General features: G+C 37.9%; 1 protein-coding gene across 2 annotated transcripts in view; it reads right to left on the bottom strand.

Moving 5' to 3' along the window:
* The window catches only part of fstl5 (follistatin-like 5), a 180,294-nt gene that overhangs the window by 69,572 nt on the left and 92,440 nt on the right, over positions 1–18,282 (bottom strand). For both annotated transcript variants that reach the window (XM_039621131.1, XM_031757945.2), the window contains exon 6: positions 13,549–13,669. In XM_039621131.1, coding sequence (XP_039477065.1) covers positions 13,549–13,669 — 121 coding nt within the window. The remainder of the gene's footprint in view (positions 1–13,548; positions 13,670–18,282) is intronic.

The raw sequence follows: 18,282 nt of genomic DNA on the forward strand, positions 1-18,282 counted from the left end.
GACGGAAATAAATAATAAACCTGCCACTTGTTTTGATTTAGAAAAAAGCATGGTGAAAATGATACATGAAAAGCAATAACCAGCTTCATAAACGATTGGAACATCTCCCCTGTGGACACCGTAATATGACAGTCATTTGATGGAACACATTTGATTAATTAAGAACTGTTTGTATGTAATAAAGACATGACAACAGTTGTCAGCAGGGGTGATATGAGAGCTGTCATGGATGGAAATAAATAATAATGACTGAAGGGAAATGGAAAAACATTTAGGAGTAAAAACTCGTTTTATAGCACCTCATTAAACATGTTTTTTTATGCAGTATTGTTGTACATGGACAACTTCAGGTCAACAAGGGAAAGGCTGTTTCAGGGCTTACAGATGCACTGCTGTCTTTAGCTTACCTCTTCGTATTTCTTCATGTTTCAACAAAGTGGATCCACAGCCACAGGTAGCATATAACTTCTACTAACATAACAATACTTGATACATTTATGTCACCCCCTTTATTTTAGGATATAAGACAAAGTTGTAAGGACCCAAAGTATGGTGCAGGGTTGGTAGACAGTAAAGAATGTGTTGGAAGGCCAAAAAAACTGTTTCCATTGTGATGTTTTCAGGCACACAACGACCCAGTGGCACTGGTCGTGTTTGCCATATACTCTCTCTCAAGAGCCTGAGGACATTACAGCAGAACTCATAGTGCACAACCCTGTAAATAAGTGCTACTGATGCAACTCCTGACCTATGCCCCTTCACTGTGTTTTCTTAAGAACACTGCAGGCTATATCAATGAAAACTGAAGCAGCAGCTCCAGCTCATGTCACTAGCCTTAAATACTTAGAAGCTGTCAAAATGGAAGAATTGCTTCTGTTTTTAAAGCTATCAGTATCTAAGAGACAAGGTGACATTTCACCAGGTTCACCAATTATTACTTTTCAGATGTTCCACAAGAGGTTTTTTTTTTTTTGGGTGTGTGTGTGTGTGTGTCACTGTTTTTGTTTAAGAATCACACAATTTGTCCACTGGTTTTTTTACCTTCCGTCATAAATTTCTTTCAAATGCTTGGCAGGCAAATTTAAGATGACTGTTTAAAACAGACATTTATCAGTTCAAACATTTGATTTGTACTCTTTATACTGCTATCATTAATCATTTAAGAGATCATTGCATTCTATTTTTATTGACAATTTAGGAAGTTTGGTTTACGTTTATCCTTCCTGTAATAAATGGATATTTATTTTACTTCAACTTTGTTTAAATCAAAGTTCATGAGAAAATAATGGGCCGAGTCTGAGTGTACTTCTACCAAATTCATGTTACATTAACTATAGCCATAGCAACCCAAAATGAAGCAATCAAGGTGTCAAGCAAAATGAACAATATCCAGAAGAAAACATAATTGGGGAAGTAAGTAGAAAAACAAAGCAAGCAAAACAAAACACAATAACATCACCCTCATGCAGAAAGCAAAGATTTAAGGAAAGTGGATCCTCAGTCACTCGTGGCTTAGCCACATACCTCCTCCTCCCGCGACACTGATAACAATATAGCCAGCAGATCAACAATCCAAGGAGCTACTTGGTGCTCTACATGGTGCTGAGGTGGTGGTGGGTGGATACACTGACAAAAATCTCCTTCAATAATGTCCTCCCTAACCATTCAATTACAGCACCCTTGTATCTTAATGCTTTTGGAATACGCTGCAAGCAACAAACTCGATTTGCTGCTGATCCCCAGGGGGATAGAAATCTGTGAAGGTATAGGGAGAATTTTAAGAAGAAAGTGGGCAGGCAGACAGGCAGGCAAGCTTTAGCTATTGGGTGGAGCAAGGATGGGATGGAAGGGATCCGACCCGAATGAGAAAATCCTCAGAGAAAGGGGAGTCAGGGCGGCCAGAGCCAGCTGAAAGCCTTCAGCGTGCAGCAGCTCCTGTGTTAAAGATTTATCAGTGGAGGAAGTGGCACCGGCTCCTCTTTTTGGTCTGATTTGAGGCCTGAGGGACTCGGCCCCCAGGGAAGGATCAACCTTCACCGTTCGACCTGTAATTAGTGATTAACGGTAAGGTCCAGACTTTTGATTTACTCTCCTCTGCTCTCAGAAGGGGATGTTGGTCAGTGGCACGGCACGAGGTAAATCACCTATTGCACTGGAGGCAACAAGCTTGTCAGGGAAAATAGGCTCTGCCTAGAGGACGCTGCAAAGGACCAGCTGCATGAAGACAAATTGCACCAAGGTTGCTTAGCCAACCCTCTTACTCCATCCTCTATCATGCTCTGTCGCCCTCTTTCTCAAATACATGCTCACTCGAGCTGTCTTTCTTCACCAAGTCTTTCATTCCTTTCTAACTTACTCCCTCGCTCAATCCTAATGACATTCAATATTACCAAAGCTGAACGCCTGTGTAGCCCCAATTGCTTTTGAGTTTGACATTTTGAAGAGGAGATAAAAGTATTTTTCCCTGATGCTCAGTATTCATAGATCATATGCATAGACTCAAAGGTAAAAAAACACCCCCCCCAAAAAACAGAATACACATTCATCTGAATACTCTCTGATCTTGGATGGTTGACTTGATTTGTGCAAACTCTCTCCCAAAGCAAGAAGAATGGAGTCTCTGCTTCTGTGTTTTTGATATAGCGCATGAATGACTCGGTGGACTTGGATGTTTGGCAGAGACAGAAAATAGTTTGACTGGTGAAACATTCCCATTTCCTTTGTTTTCCCAAAGAAGATTCGTATTTTTGCTTTTCATGTCGAACTGCTGTGGCTTGTTGCACTACTTAAAGAAAAAATAATAATTCCCTGTATAATATGAAACAAAACACTAATCAGGTGACTTTTTATGCGTCTATTAAGACAAACCCACATTGCTGACAGGGAAACATTGCACCTTTCCTTCATTCCAGGTTTTATATTTTTCCCGTCTTGTTTGGTAATGCAGAAACAACTTAGCTGTGAAGACCAAAAAGCAGTTTTTGACATGAGTGGGAAAACCTGGTGAGAGAGTACAAATGAAAGGTTTAACATAACCATAATTGTTGTTCAGAGGAGAAAAAGATGTAGTCGGAAGAAAATTACAGCTTACAACATTACCTACAAGAAGTTGATTGCATGTTATAAACACCAATTATTCCAAAACAATCTTATGTAAGCTCAAAAAAGGCTGCGCTTACACAGAATATTTATATTATGACACTATGACAGTTCTCTCACCAAACCGCCATAGACAGATTGGCGACCTGTCCAGGGAGTACGCTAAGACAGCTGGGATAGAGACTGCGACCCTGAATTGGATAAGTGGAAGAGAATGGATGGATGGATGGATGTGAAGTAATAATGGCTGTCTTATTTCAGTATATTCTTTATATTAATAAGTATATGTACACAGCAGCACTGTCTTCTTATTCCACTAGAGCTGCTACTCATTACTGTGTCTTATGCGATTGCCAGTGCTTTTCAGTGTATTTTGTACCTAATTCTTTATGCAAAATAAGCAAATTATTTAATAATTTTTCAAAAAATAAATAAGCAGACAGGAAAATATAAACAGATGCAGACATGGGGCTTGTTAACTCATAATCACGTACTTGTAATCAAGATCTTCTGAGCAGATCTTTTGAGCTTTGACGTTAATAACTGTAATCGATATTGTCCGAGGCAGCTGTACTTAACGTTTGCACAAGTGATTTCTGCAAAATAAATAATAAATTTGGGTTTACTTACACGGAAAACACTGCCACTCAACTTCAGGTCAAAGAACAACGAGCTGCCTTTTATGATGAATCTGTGCTTGTAAGAGATGATTATATAATGCGCAGCTATTGGGGCGGCATCTCAGCATCCCGTGTCACCTTTCACCATCTTGTGAAGGAGGAGAAATAACTGTGCTTTTGCAGCTTGCTAAAACAATCTTAAATATGCAAAATAAATTACAGGTATTAGGTAAAAGGTGAGAAGATTATTATTATCTCCTTCCACCCTCCTCCCACAAACATCAGGATGGCTTTAAAACAGTCACAAATGGCCTTTGTGAGTGCATTACCTCTGGCTGATCAGCCTCTAGTCTGTTTCCAAGCTGCTGGTAGAGATCCTGAGGGACGGCCTGCATTAGTATGCTACAGAGCTTAAGAGGATGTCTAATTGGACTAATTTTATCACAGCTACCTTGTGGAAAACAAGTAATGAAAAAAATCCTCCATCTTCCTGCTATAAGTAAATCACACGGCACTTAAGCAACAGCATAAGAGAGGCTATATTTCAATGACTTCTTATTTCTTAGATATAAAAGCCACTAATGCTGCTGAGTCCAGTGTGTGTTGATGCACTTTTCTGACAAACATCAGGCACCAGTTTGTGTGTGTTAAAGGGGCAGTATATTTAGCACCTCTACAATACACTTCCATCCAACTGTCTTGGCTTTCTGCTAGTTTTACGGCAACATTACAGCCCAGCTGAACAGCTGCAAATGGTGCATGCCTACACCTTCAAATAGATGACAGGAGATGTTAAATGCTGAGAGAAGCAAATGAATGCAGCAGCCCGTTTATGCTGAACTCCAAAACATTCCTGACAGCCAGAAAAGCAAGTTGAACCTTTCTCACTGAGAGGGCTGTAGAACATGTTGTAAAAAGTTTCTCCTCACTGGGAATTTAAACCTGACCCATCAGTGGCACATGAACACTAGTGAAAAGTTAATTAATTGAAACCCCACTGTTTCCAACCTCACTGTGCACAGAACTAGCTGCCACGGAGAAACATGTTTCACAAGTAAACTTGCTGAGTACCTTATGCCCACTGAATCAGCATAGTGAAACTGCAAAGCTCATACTGAAATTGGGGTTTATAATCATTTTCCATGCAGTAAAGTTCCCAGCTTATTTTTTGGTGCGGGACATTTATTTGGATTTATCTTACAGTTGTCATTCACTGTGTTCTTTGAGATGTAACGTATTGGGGTGGCAGGGGGGACTGGTCCCGCTTGTCCCCCACAGTGTTGGTTTGCAGGGTGATGAGTCATGTCAATGGGAGCGCATATATAGATAAATTATACCACACTGATGGATTAATCTTTTCCACACTAAACTAAAAAGTACTTCACTCAAGGATTACTTCAAATTTTAAAAGTACATCAACTTCTTCTTTTAATAAATTCTGGAGATATCAGAAAAAAGGTTTGAAAATGAGCCACGAGTTATGAAACCATTTTAGCACTTGAATGAAACACTCAGCAGGGGTTTTGACAAGCAACAGTTAGACTATCCATTAACTCTCGCTCTACCATGGGTGCTGAATAACAGCAAACTTGACTTAATGGAAGCAGCTTTTCCTAGAAGAGGCCTGGCTGATGGTTTGGGTGTCTAATTATAATCTTCAGAGAAGTAAAGGGTGTAAGTCAACTAATTTTCAAGCCTGGCAAAGTCTGTATTACACCACACATGAAACAACACAAGATTAGAGGTGGACTAGGTTAAAAAGAAAGAGAACGTGAATAAAAACAATTATAATAAAAAAGAAACAAGAAAAGATAATTAATAAAAACCAAAAGGAAATCACAACTGTACAGCCAGAATTGTTATGCTCCTCCAAATCAATTTTAAAAAGGCTAATAAGGCATTCACTCTAGCAGCTAATTGGAAATGTTTTCTCAAGTGAATCTAGTATTTGCCCAAACTTGGGTTAACTTTACTTGATATATATTTTGTTTTTTAATTCACTGACAATAATTTGGTTGGCAAGATACAGCAAAAAAAGGAAGATGGCATTGGGTCATAAAAATAAAGGTAGTATACAAGCAATGTTTGATTATAACAATTAAGTGAGCGGTTTCACTGAAACACTCGTCCTTGTCACATCTATTTTTTTTTTAACCAAGAAGTCCACTCTGCAATTTCCCTTCAGGTAACAAACTTTTGGAATGCCACCAACACAACAACCTTAGTTGGGTAAAGAGTTGGGTGAATGAGTAATACATGACTCAATTCAGTAAAACAAGATTATTTTTAAATGACACTCATCTTATTAAGGATTCAAAAATAACTACACATAACAGATGTTAGGGAAGGCTATTTATGTTTTATATGTCTAATATAACAAAAATATGAGCTGATATATTTTTAAGTCACTAATTTTCTGCCTTAAAAATCTGATATAGGTTGGGCTCTACTAATGAAAGAAACACTCATCTTGATGCTTCAAATGGATAAATAAAATCCTTCTCCTCCCGTAAAAGGCTTTGAATAATCAGGCCCCATCTTATCTAGAGCTACTGATACTATATGACTGATATAGAGAATGCTCCTTCCACCTGCTGGCTTACTTGTGGTTCCTTCTAAAGTAGAATGGGAGGCAGAGCTTTTAGCTTTAAGGCCCCTCTTCTGTGGAAACAGCTTCCAGTTTGGATTCAGGAGATAGACACCCTCTATACTTTCAGGATTAGGTTTAAAACTTTCCTCTTTAATAAAGCATATACCTAGGGCTGGATCAGGTGACCCTGAATCCTGCCTTATTATGCTGCAATAGACCTAGGCAGCTAGGTACTTCCCGTGATGCACTGTGTTTCTTGGGGCAGTGGTTTTCTCTTTATTATTGTAAGGTCTCTACCTTACAATATAAAGTGCCTTTTGATATGTTGTGATGTGACACTATGTTGATAAAATTTAGCTGATTTAAAAAACAGTTTTCAGAAAACAACATGTGACATTGTGTAATTACATCTATCTTTTATAATGTATATGGCTGGCAAACTATTACAGTACCACAGCATTATCTTTGAACACAACTGGATATTGCACTAATATAACAAAATGCACTCATAACTTACTTTAGGTGTGTTCACATGTGTCTGGATTATTCTTGCACTCGAAAAATGTATTGTTCATTTTGACCTTCCCCCAAAGCACAATAACCAGGCTTGAATTATTTATATTGTGTTTTTAATATAAAACGCTTTTGTTTAACGAATGGACAGAAATAGGCTTTTGTTAAAGTAACACAGATTTATTACCTTAACTACATACTGATCAATCGTGCTAAAATGCAGTCAGCTGCCCAAGGCTGATTTTGAACCAGGAAAAATCATGCTGTAGGTAGATGGATGTGGTGGATAACCCCTGCATAAATACACATCATGTGTTTTGATGCAGACAGTAGAAAATTCTTTCTGTGTGAGGATCACAAGAGTAATATATGATAGCTCACGTTACAGTCCATCTTAGCTTCTCACCAATCCCTCAAGAAGCCAGCGGGCACTCCAAGGCTTTCTACTCTCAGCAGAAATCAAAGAGGTGTATATATTGGATGTGTGTTCTGTCAGCAGGGGTCATGGTTCAGATCAATATGTTGATACCCAAGGAGAGTGGAGTATGTCATTACTATGAATCAGTCAGATATTGTATATTCTATAAACTACATACTACATCCCACATTCTTTAAATAAACCACCTACTTCTGTCATGCTAACAGGATATAGCCTAAAGTAGGGCAAATACAGTTTACAGTTTAAATGTAAGAGACAAGGCCTCAAATCTGTATAATGTCTATGGACCTGATAAATTTTCAAACTAAAAAGTTAGCCTCAGGCTGCATCTCATCCAAAGAGATCTTTCCAAATACTTTCAAATTCATTTTCACCGTTGTCTGCCAAGCAGTATGCCTCAAGATTGCATTCAGTAGGTGTTCCCAAACTAATAACATTTAAACTGTGCGGTGCACAGGCAAAGCGCATTGTGACTGTACAGCCAACTTCAAAGAGCTTAAAAAGCTCACTAACACAAGGATTTATTCAATGTGTGAATTGCACGCATCAGCTTTCAAAAGCCCTCAATCTAAAAGCACCCAACTTAGCTAATCTTAAACCACCCTTTAGACACTGTCCATTCTTTCAGCTTGTGGACTTGGTTCCTGAATTTAAATACAACAAAACTTTATTTGCAAATGTGCAAAAGAGTGTAAAAAGTCTAAAGTAGCACTTTTTTCTATGTGCCTTTTGAATTGGCCTAGCACCTTCAGCTCAGTCCTAAAGACGGCAGTTACGTCCTGAGGTTTGTTCTATCTGGTAGTTGTTTAATTTGAGTAAAGCAAAGAAAGAGATGGATTTCCACAATATGGGGAATATTTATATTCTACTATTCCACTAAGGAAAGATTAAAAGATTTAGCATTAAAGCAGAAAGGATCCTACTAACTACATATATAGTAGCAAGCGTGGTACATTTGCCACATGTGCAGGCAACATCTTCTTTTAAAAATAAAATAATTCAAGTGCTGCTACTGTATACTGACTAAACATGGCATAAAATTAGTACTTTACAACAAACCCCATAGTGCAGGTATAACTGCTGTATGTACTGTATTACAGATTTTGTTACACCACACTCCTGTGTATGATCTGTACATATGTTTTTTGACAATAAAACTGACTTTGACTTGACATTCGCATTTAGTGAGGTATGTATATTTACCATAGTTGAGTTTATTTTCATGTTGTACTGGTATAAGATTTCTCATATACTTTGCTCTACTCTAATATGCCAGATGTTACTGTATATATCATTTTATGCATGTAAAAGAGCACTGTCAATGCCAAACAGTCTTCTTCTCTCAAAGGAAACATTGCTGCTGGACTAAAACAGTTCATTTGTAGTCCTGGTCTTTTTTCTGTCACTTGTCACCATCACTATGTGAATGAAACTATTTGCTGCCATTGCAGCATTTTAATACAATCAAAAAGTTTAGAATTTTTTTTTTTTGTAATGCCAAAACTAATCAGAGCAGACCGGGGTTTTTAGAAGACAGATGTTAAAGAACCAGACTCTAAAACTGAGTGCTGCAGATAAAGCATGGCAAGAGGTGGTACAGTATGTAAAAGATAAATAACATAGTTTAAGCATGTAAAACTTTTCTATGAGACCCCGAAATAAAATCAAGGCACCTGGTAATGAGCATGATACGGGTGCTTCAGTGTCTGTGCAATGTATTCTGTCACCTCCGCGCCAAAAGTTAATGACACTTTGTGATAGATGACACCTTATCTGTTTACCCATGATGCACTGAGCCATCATTCACCAAATTATTCAACGATGACATGGTACTCACTATCAGCAGCGTGGCAGACATCATTCATATCTGTAACATCATCTAATTAAAAGACATCACTTCTGCCAGACAGTTTCCTTACTGCTAGCTGAAGCAAATTGATTCTCAACCCCCTTCCAGTCTATGCAAAGGAGGAATGAATAATGCATGGACATTAGAATCTTATCTTCTGTCCTGACAAACAATGTTGCAATGCTTTGAATATTCCATAAAGGTGTGCAAAGGGTCCTTATTAGCGCAGCAGTCAGACAGGTGTCGTTTTCATGGAGAGTCATTCTGCCTTTACTGCTGTTCATTTCCAAGCCACACCATAGTTCTGGATACACTGAATCAACGGATTTACTTTATGATCGTGCTCAGTTTACGACAGCGCTTAAGGTATTTGCATAGATTTTTATAGCTGCCACTCAGATATTATGTTGGCAATGAAGTGAGAAACTATAACTTTACAATGTATTTTTACCCCAAGCTCTGTGACCAGGCTCTATCAGGCCACAGGCTACAACCTACAAGTCACTGAAATAAATGTTCAGTGCTCTGACTCAGATTTATACTGGAGATGCCTGTTATTGCAGTATTATCAGCAGCTGCGCACCAGCCCACTCAGATTTAAAAAAAAAAAGAAGAAGAAGAAGAAAAGAATTAAAAGTGTTTCATTATATAGCTGCTTTCTACCTGTGCACAGACAGAACACTATCAGCAGTAATAAAATAGATTAGCCACGCTCAGTAAAACTGATTGACTTGTGTTTTTAGTAAGTTCAATATACTATAAAAAATAATGCTTTTCCAATTAGCGTTTATGTTGCATGATTGTGAGCATCAGGGAAAAATACAGTATGCAGCGTGGTGATCTACATGAAATATATATTTTTGGGAGTCTGGGTTGTCTTCCCAGCAGAATGACCAGGCGTCCCCCTCGTCTCAAGACACGGTATAATGGACATGTCCCACGTTTTGTTTTTCAAAAGTCAACAAGACTTTTTTTTTTTTTTTTTACCTCAAAGCTGGATTTTATTAAATGGTGAAAAAGGGTGACTACTGTCACTATGACAATCTTCTACCAATCAAAGCAATTGCAAGGAGCTTTTCAGAGCTAAATCTCCAGTTACACCAGTGTAACTGGAGATTTAGCAATCAAACCTAACTCCAGCAATCACTTGCCAACCAGTCTGGGTTTACACATTTTTTCTCTCTGGTGTGAAAAGAGAGATTCTGTTTTTCTGTGAGCTTGTTTAAATATCTTACCTGTTCAGTTCGAGATGAATTTTATTTAAATATACACATATTTATACTTCTATGTTGATCTCCCCAGTTTTACTGACGCTGACTGAAAACTAGAAGGCCACGCAACATCACCTTGAAATTAGTAAGCAAACTAACAAAGTCACATTTAAACTTAAAGAAAAAAAATCTGCTGTAGTAGATCACATGTTACTTGGTTTTACATTGCAAAAAAGATGGATGTAGGTTTCAGGTTTGAAAAGTAAAGCGCAAATGGAAGTGACTTAAAAGACTTGCAAAAAGACCAGTTGTATAAAGATCAACGTGAAAATGACCCTTGGCTCCCTTGCTCTGTGACCTCTGTAAAGAATCAGAAAGGAGGATGTCCTCATTTACCAACTTGTCATTCACAAGTCATTACCCAGTAAGCGTAAGGTTCCATAGCCAGGTCCATCCTTCACTTGTCAGATCCAGCTTCAAAAGATCAAAATACCAATGTCTGATGTCATGGTTGCTACATCTATCTTTTATACTGCATATGGTTTTAATCCTACTCCCTAAACACCAACTAGGAGTAGCACTTGAAGCTTTTTTCTGAATTGAGCGGTTTTTGTCATGTTTCAGGCCTGCTTATAGAACAAAATGACGGGGTTTGCATCAGATGTTTGTGATGAAATATCTTAATACTGGCTCCCCTTCTGATTCCTCCATAGTTAGAAAGATGTATTTCTATAAACATAACTACTTCACTGCTTCTCAACTTGAAGGAATGGCAGTGGGTTGGGGTGTTGGCTTTCTGGTCAGTATCTAGAAGAAAGACACTTTATACTACACTCGAATTATTTTCACCTCTCTCTACTGACTATATGATAGATAAGTACATTTACATAGAAATTAGGAGAACTAAAATCTTCAGTCAAGCTGTTAAGTCTCTAGAGATGGTGGCCTTTTTATCACCATTTCCTTCTGAGCTGTGGGCCTATCTTGAAAGGATGGAAGCATTTAGGAGAGAGAAACAGGTTTGGACATGAATAAAGTGAGGAAGCACAAGCTGAGTACTACCATGACCTCCAGGTATGTAACGCACGTCAGTAAACCAAGTATTCAATATTGAGTGTTAGTTGAAGAGAGTTGAATTCTTTTAAGCAATCTGATACTGCCCACATGGGATGGAATAAAAAAAAAAAGATCTTTTTTGCTTTATATGTATTTCTATCTCACACTGAGATATACACAGGAAAGTGAGTATGTTACAGGAGAACTTTTACCACTGAAAGTATTGTGGATTTATTTCTGTTTATTTTCTATAACAATAAACTCAGAAATCCTGAGTTGTTGCCAAAGACACATTACTTCAGCTGTGCTAAGCATATTGTTTATTGATTGCCTCCATAACTATTAACATCAATATAGAAGCAATTTCCAATAAAGCGTCTTAAAAAAATAGCTTATCCAAAGATTAATTCTACAATTGGATAATTATCCGCTGTCGCTAAATAGGAACATAAAAAAGGATACAAAAAATGAAAAAGTCTAAAAGAAGAGGAAGGCAGGTTGAAAGAAACTCCATCACAGAGGGGGAGATTTACTCACATTAAATATCCTATTTCCTTGTGAGCAGTTAAGCTGGAAGCTTGAGAAAAAAAAATCCTCTGAAACCTAAAAAAGGAAGAGACAGAGCAACTCAACTCTTCAAAGAAATCTCGCCCCAGATTGAATGGGGTTCTGTGTTTCTGTGACTTGCCAGAAGGGGTTTCTCTCCCACACATTCATGTATGATGTGGAATCCAGCAGACTAGATGAGACTCTTGCACTTTGCCATTTGCTCCCGTGACTTTTTTTTCTTGGTCTCCTCTAGGAAATGCTTCAAATACAAAGGGCTGATAAGATGAAGGTTGATTATGAATTCTCTCCCTCTGCTAAATGTGTCAAGCCAGCCAAATGTCAGAGGATATTCTGTCAGAGGATATTGAGCTGACTGAAAATGTCAGACAGGGAGGAACCGTGAATAGGAAGGAAACAAAAGACAGAAACTGGTGCACATGTGTTAGTGTGACTCAGATATCACACAGCACCTGTCGTCTTTATGCTGCCTAATGATGGGGATTTGGTTTGAACTACTGTTTCTAAGAAGTTGTGACCTGCTTTCTTTTGAACCATTTCCACTTTGAACTCCTTCAATGGTACAACGCTGTTGGCAACAATCTGCAGGTCTCAGTGAGTAAACTTTGGCAAGACATCAAATATTTCTCGAGGTTTACCACAATCGTAACTTTGGCCAAAAGAACAGAAACAGTCTGTCAGTTTCAAAGAAAAACTCAATCAAAGCCTAATGAAACACATATTTCTTTTATGAAGGCCAAAGTTTTTAGACACGTTAAAAGAAATTGCTTATGTCTCAGGAAAACCAGGGCCATCACAGGTGACCCCATGCGCCCTGTTCACCACCTTTTTGACCCGTTGCCCTCTGGTCAATCAGGTCCCACACCTCCAGACTCACAAACAGGTTCTTCCCCTTGGCCATGCAGACTTTCAATAAATACTATCCCCCACAACCCACCCCTGCCCACCCACCTCAATAATCTGAGCCATGGTCTCATCACTCAGGCCCCTCACACACGGACTCTATTCAGACTACGTTTTTGCTTTGCACTACTTGTTCTCTAATGTGTGCCTTTCTCCTATTTTTGTATACATTTCTTTTGTTTTGTATATATACCTCTTGATTGTATATATTTCTCCTGTTTGCCATTTATTCCTGCTGTCTACCATTTATTTTTTATTCCAGCACAGTTGTATGTGTACTTGTTGTAAGTGTACAAGGACAAATAAAAGGGCTATTCTAAAAGGAGAATAAAGATGAAACAAGCATCAGTATCAATGAAATATGAGTATACACATTAATTATGTCGTGACATCTGAAAGATTTTTTTTCCAGGGTTTCAATTTACTCCCTGTTTTCTCATAATACTCATAATTACTGCACTACTTTCCAAATCAATTAACAAACAACTGGGTAAAAAGAACGCCAAGATCATTGCCATAATGTTTACACACTAGGACAATATGAACAATCAACTTTAAAATATAGTTTTTTTTAAAAGACAAGAGCTATTATTGAGTATTGACTAAAACTGCGAATTAAAAAATGCATTTATGTCACATCTGATATATATTTTACTGAACAATGTAAACAGACAATGGGAGTAACACAACTGTATACTCACCAAAGGCTGTGTAAAACTCCTCTTTTGTAAGGTGCTCATCATCGTTCACGTCGTTGTACTTCAGCAAGTCAAACAATGTGCATTCAGAGATGTCCTTGGATAGACCTTCTTGCTTGATGACCTTCAACGAGAACACATCAATCTTTGGTTAAAGAAGGTTAAGAGCATTTTTTAAAAATTCTGTGTGTGTGTGTCTGTTTTTTTTTCAGTACTGTTCCAGAAATTATAATAAAACAAAACCTCTATGCAGTTAATTTTGTCACTAAATAAATCAGCCAGATGTTGACTAATAACATTTTTGTTTTCCACCAAAGGATTTGATGTCTCTTAAAGTAAACCACAGCAGTGATGGCATCGCTTATTCAATCTACAGTGAGTAATCAACACAGATATGTGTTAAACCTACACAGAGAAGTGTAGGTTTAACACATAAACTTGCTTTCTGCTCTAAATCCTGCCCACCAGACAAGTATATCCTAATAAGCTGAATACAGTAGAGGGACAGAAGTCCAGTTGCCTTTAAGTCCATTTCAAGTGGGATGAGGCAAACAAAGGCTATTATGGATTGTCTGTGTAGGTTCTCATTCATCCAGGTCATGGTAATTTAAGGAGCTTGGAAAGAAAAGCGACTGGACCTCTTTAAGTGTCTTAAAGACGTTTCATCCGAGAAGCTTCTTCATCCGAGAAGCTTCTTCAGTTCTAAGACCAAATGGTGGAGAGTCCCAGGTATTTAAACCCTAGTGGGAGTTGTCCCTTAAGATGGTTGTTGACCCGCTATTGATCATGTGCCTCATCACATGAGCCAAGGACATCAGCAGAGGTCCGGGCGAAACATTGTGAGACCTTGCCTCACCCTATCATGTGACCTACTGAGATCAACTGACGCAAGATGTGAGTGGGCGGTAAGATTATTATGGATTTTTTTGTCCACTGATGAGAAAAATGTGTTTACCCCAGGTTTAAACCCAAGAAACAACAGGCGTTGCTTGGATTATACTTGTCATTACAAAATGAAAAACTGAGTACTATATATATCTAATTGCCATGAAAACAGTAACTGGAATCCACTGGCTGAAATGAAGTCGAAACCATCAGGTACTATCTCAGGTCAATTAAGTTTTTTATGTTAACTTGTGGTCACCTCACAGCAACAAGATGATGGGTTTGAATCCACCTCTGTGATAGAATGGTGATGTGACCAGTGTGTACCCTACTGGATATTTGATGGATGTTTGGCAAATTATGTGCAAAAATGGAAGTAATGGCCCAGATATCAACTATATTCTCCAGTTATCCACTCGCTATACCGAAACCGAAGCATAAGATTTTTAAGGCCACTACCAATGTTGATATTTTGGTGATTTGAACATTTTGCACATTTTAAAATTTTTGCTAGCATTTCTTATACATAGTTATTTATTTAGTGATTTACACTGTCCAAATCTGCTTAGATTGTGTCGTTTTTAAGCTTGCTGTGTTTCAAACGTGTGCGTTGCCAAAAGTGAATTCGCAAAGTGCCCTCTGGTGGAAAAACTACGCAATGTCAGGCCATTTCCCCCATCTTGTTTACTCAGACAAAGCCAATCAACAATTTAAAGTTTAAATTTGAAAAACAAATAAAATGGTTTCAATATCTGTAGAAACGTACAACAATACTGCAGTTTTTGTCATCATCCTGATAAAAACATGATCCTATTCAACACCTTCTGCATGGCCCTGGCAGTAAAACATCCATCATACTAGATCAGCTGTCAAAATGCTGATCACAAGGGACGGCTTTATACATCATGCATTGTCCATCGGATGAGTGCACTTCCCTTTCCCAGATGACTTGCCAAAATTTAAGAGTTACCTGTGATGCTATGTGAACTACACCTAACTTTCATTTCAATCTTGAAAAACTGAAAAAAGGTTAGAATTCATATTCTTTTCAACTTTAATTCTTTTCATTCTTGGACTTAGAAACAATTGAAAAGAAGCAGAAGATTTTAACTCAAAAACGGTCTTTACTCAGTGCACCTTTCTTTACTTGGTTTTTTGGTCCTTTTTCTTACTTTGACCAGGACTGATGTGGCATTTAAGAGACTTTTATGTGTTGGAATTGCAGGCTTTGATGCATAAACTCCATTTCTGTTTCTACATTGTTTTTCCAGTAACTGCTCTGGAGAAAAAGAGAACAACACAAAGCAGTAACACACCCTGCACATGTTCAGTGGACCATGTGAGCTAAATGATCTGAGGCAAATCATCGATGGGTTAACCAGATATATGTGTATTGAGATTGCAGCTTCTGCCTGTTTTAAATCGAACCTTAATTTACAAAGCCAATGGAACATTGGCTGGTTACCCAGACAGAACATATGTCTTACAATTAGCAGTTACACTGAGTTTTTTTTTTTTACTTACACTGAACCTATTCTTGTAATACAGACATTATGTACCATAGCTATACGGTTTCTGCCAGAAAAGTTGTTCAGCTGGGATGCTTAAGTTGACCCCCTGTTGCGCCTCCAGGCTTGCAATACACTGGTGGAAACCTTGCTGTATGTGAACATTTTCCAGCATCCCAGACGTGCTTTCATCTCCTTCACTCTCAACTCTTCCCTCATAACCATAACAATTTACACACCATCTCCCTTACAATTTCAAAAGTTTTAAAGTTTCATCTGTCTCCTCCTTATCCACCTTTACTATTTTTTCACACAAACAAAATAAGATTCTGTGTTATTCATGCGAGCAGAGGGTAGTCGTGAACCCTGCATGCATGAATCTGCAAAAAAAACTTTTGCATTGTCAAGAGGATGAATTAGGCACTGCAGTACAAAACAATACTGCAGGACTTATACTAGGATGTGTGACTTATGAAGCAAGATCTTCAGTGTCCGTGCTGTGAACATTTCAAAAGATTTGCAAATTCATTATATCTATTTTTTATATCTATTTTAGCCCCCGAAAATCCCAAAAGAGGGATCAGGAGTCACCTGTTCGCACTCCTCTTAATTTGAATTCAGCTCTTTTAGAAATATTTGCAGACCTGATAACAGACTCAGACTAGATTTCTGCAGAGATTTAGAAGAGCAATTTCCCATTAGTTATAACCTTGAGATTTGTACTATATTTAAAAGTTTATAGATGCAAGTTGAAAATAAACTTGTTTCTTCTTACAGCAAATTCTACAGCATCTTTTATCATGCTTTTTGTAGACAATACACGGTATATCAGGATCAATACTGGACAAGAGGCAGTGTTTTAATTTTTTTTTCTAGTAAAAGATAAATCTCCAAATTCTATCTTTGGTCCAATGATAGATACGATGAATGCATGAAGAAAAAATACATTTTGATTTGCCATTTTTAAAGGGCACTCTAGACTAAAAGGGCAGGAACAATTGCTCCCCATGTCTCTTCATGTGCACACTCTAGCACATCAAGTAAGTCCAAGTGAGGGATTTCTGTCCTAGAATTTCAAATGAGATCAGAGAATGCTCCAATTATAAAGGGTGCTTTAGGCCATGCGGGTGGCAGCCATAATTTTGTAATTTTAAACTGATGAAAAATGTGTGAATTGCTTATGTAGTGCTTTTTGAGGGCTTGTTCAGACCAAATTTGATTTGCATTAATCTCTTCTTTCAAAATTATCATTTGTTAATAAGATAGAACCCAGCCCCAGCTCAAGCAGATGAGGTTAAGAAAACATGCACAGCCCTGCCAGTACAAGTTAAGAGAGTCATAACCTTACTGTGTAACTTACATCCTATTAGCTATGAATTACTCTGAAATACAATTCTGAAGAACTACTTAATAAAGCAGAGAATCTATCAAAAACCCAATTATTAATTTGGTATAGGAGCCATGATGTTAAATCGCTATGAACCCACGAGAGCCTTTGTTTGTTAACTGACTGATTAGGTTGAGAAACCAATTTCAAAGTGATATTTGTCCTTCGGTCATTATGTAGTTATTCTGATATGAATTAAATTAAGCAGAAACTGTGCATTTTTATGCCTGTAAAGTAAACATGTAAATAGTCTTCACTTACTACAGGCAAACAAAAATACAGTTTGGACTGCTGCATTGATGGACTTCTTTTGGACAATATTTTCTTCAAGGTAAATAACAAAACAAACGAAAAAAAAAACTGCATGCATACCCCAAAGTCAGGTAGGGTCATGAAAAAAAAGCATATCTGTATGAACAAAAAAATAATAAATTCAGTTGAAACCCCCATAAGGGCCACCTGCAATTCACTGATATTTCAATTTCTGCCCTTCCCAAAAGTGCTCCCTTCTCTCCATTTTCCTGTGAATGAGGTTTATGTGGCTGGCTCTGCATGAAATATGCCAAATTTCCCATATATGTAAACGACAAAAATGGGAGGAGGGCTAAAAACAGCCCAGGAGGAATCCCCGAAAACAGCTCCTCCATTTGGACGTATATTATTAGCCTGCATCATTCAAAACACCTGGTGGGGGTGGGGGTATCAACTCTGCAGGGGAACAGAATACATGTCATTTACAAACATGTTTAAAAACCAGGCCAAAGTAATATTCAATAGGTTGAAAGGGCATATTGAAATTAACACTTGGGGTATATTGGCAATATTTTTCCATAAAACACAGTCCAACATGGTCTAAGGAGCTTGGAAAGAAAAGCGTCTCTTTAAGTTGCTTGAAGATGTTTCACCTATCATCCGAGAAGCTTCTTCAGGTCTAAGGTCAAATGGTAGAGAGGCCCA

Source organism: Oreochromis aureus, linkage group 2 (assembly GCF_013358895.1).
Source record: "Oreochromis aureus strain Israel breed Guangdong linkage group 2, ZZ_aureus, whole genome shotgun sequence".
Classification (NCBI taxonomy): Eukaryota; Metazoa; Chordata; class Actinopteri; order Cichliformes; family Cichlidae; genus Oreochromis; species Oreochromis aureus.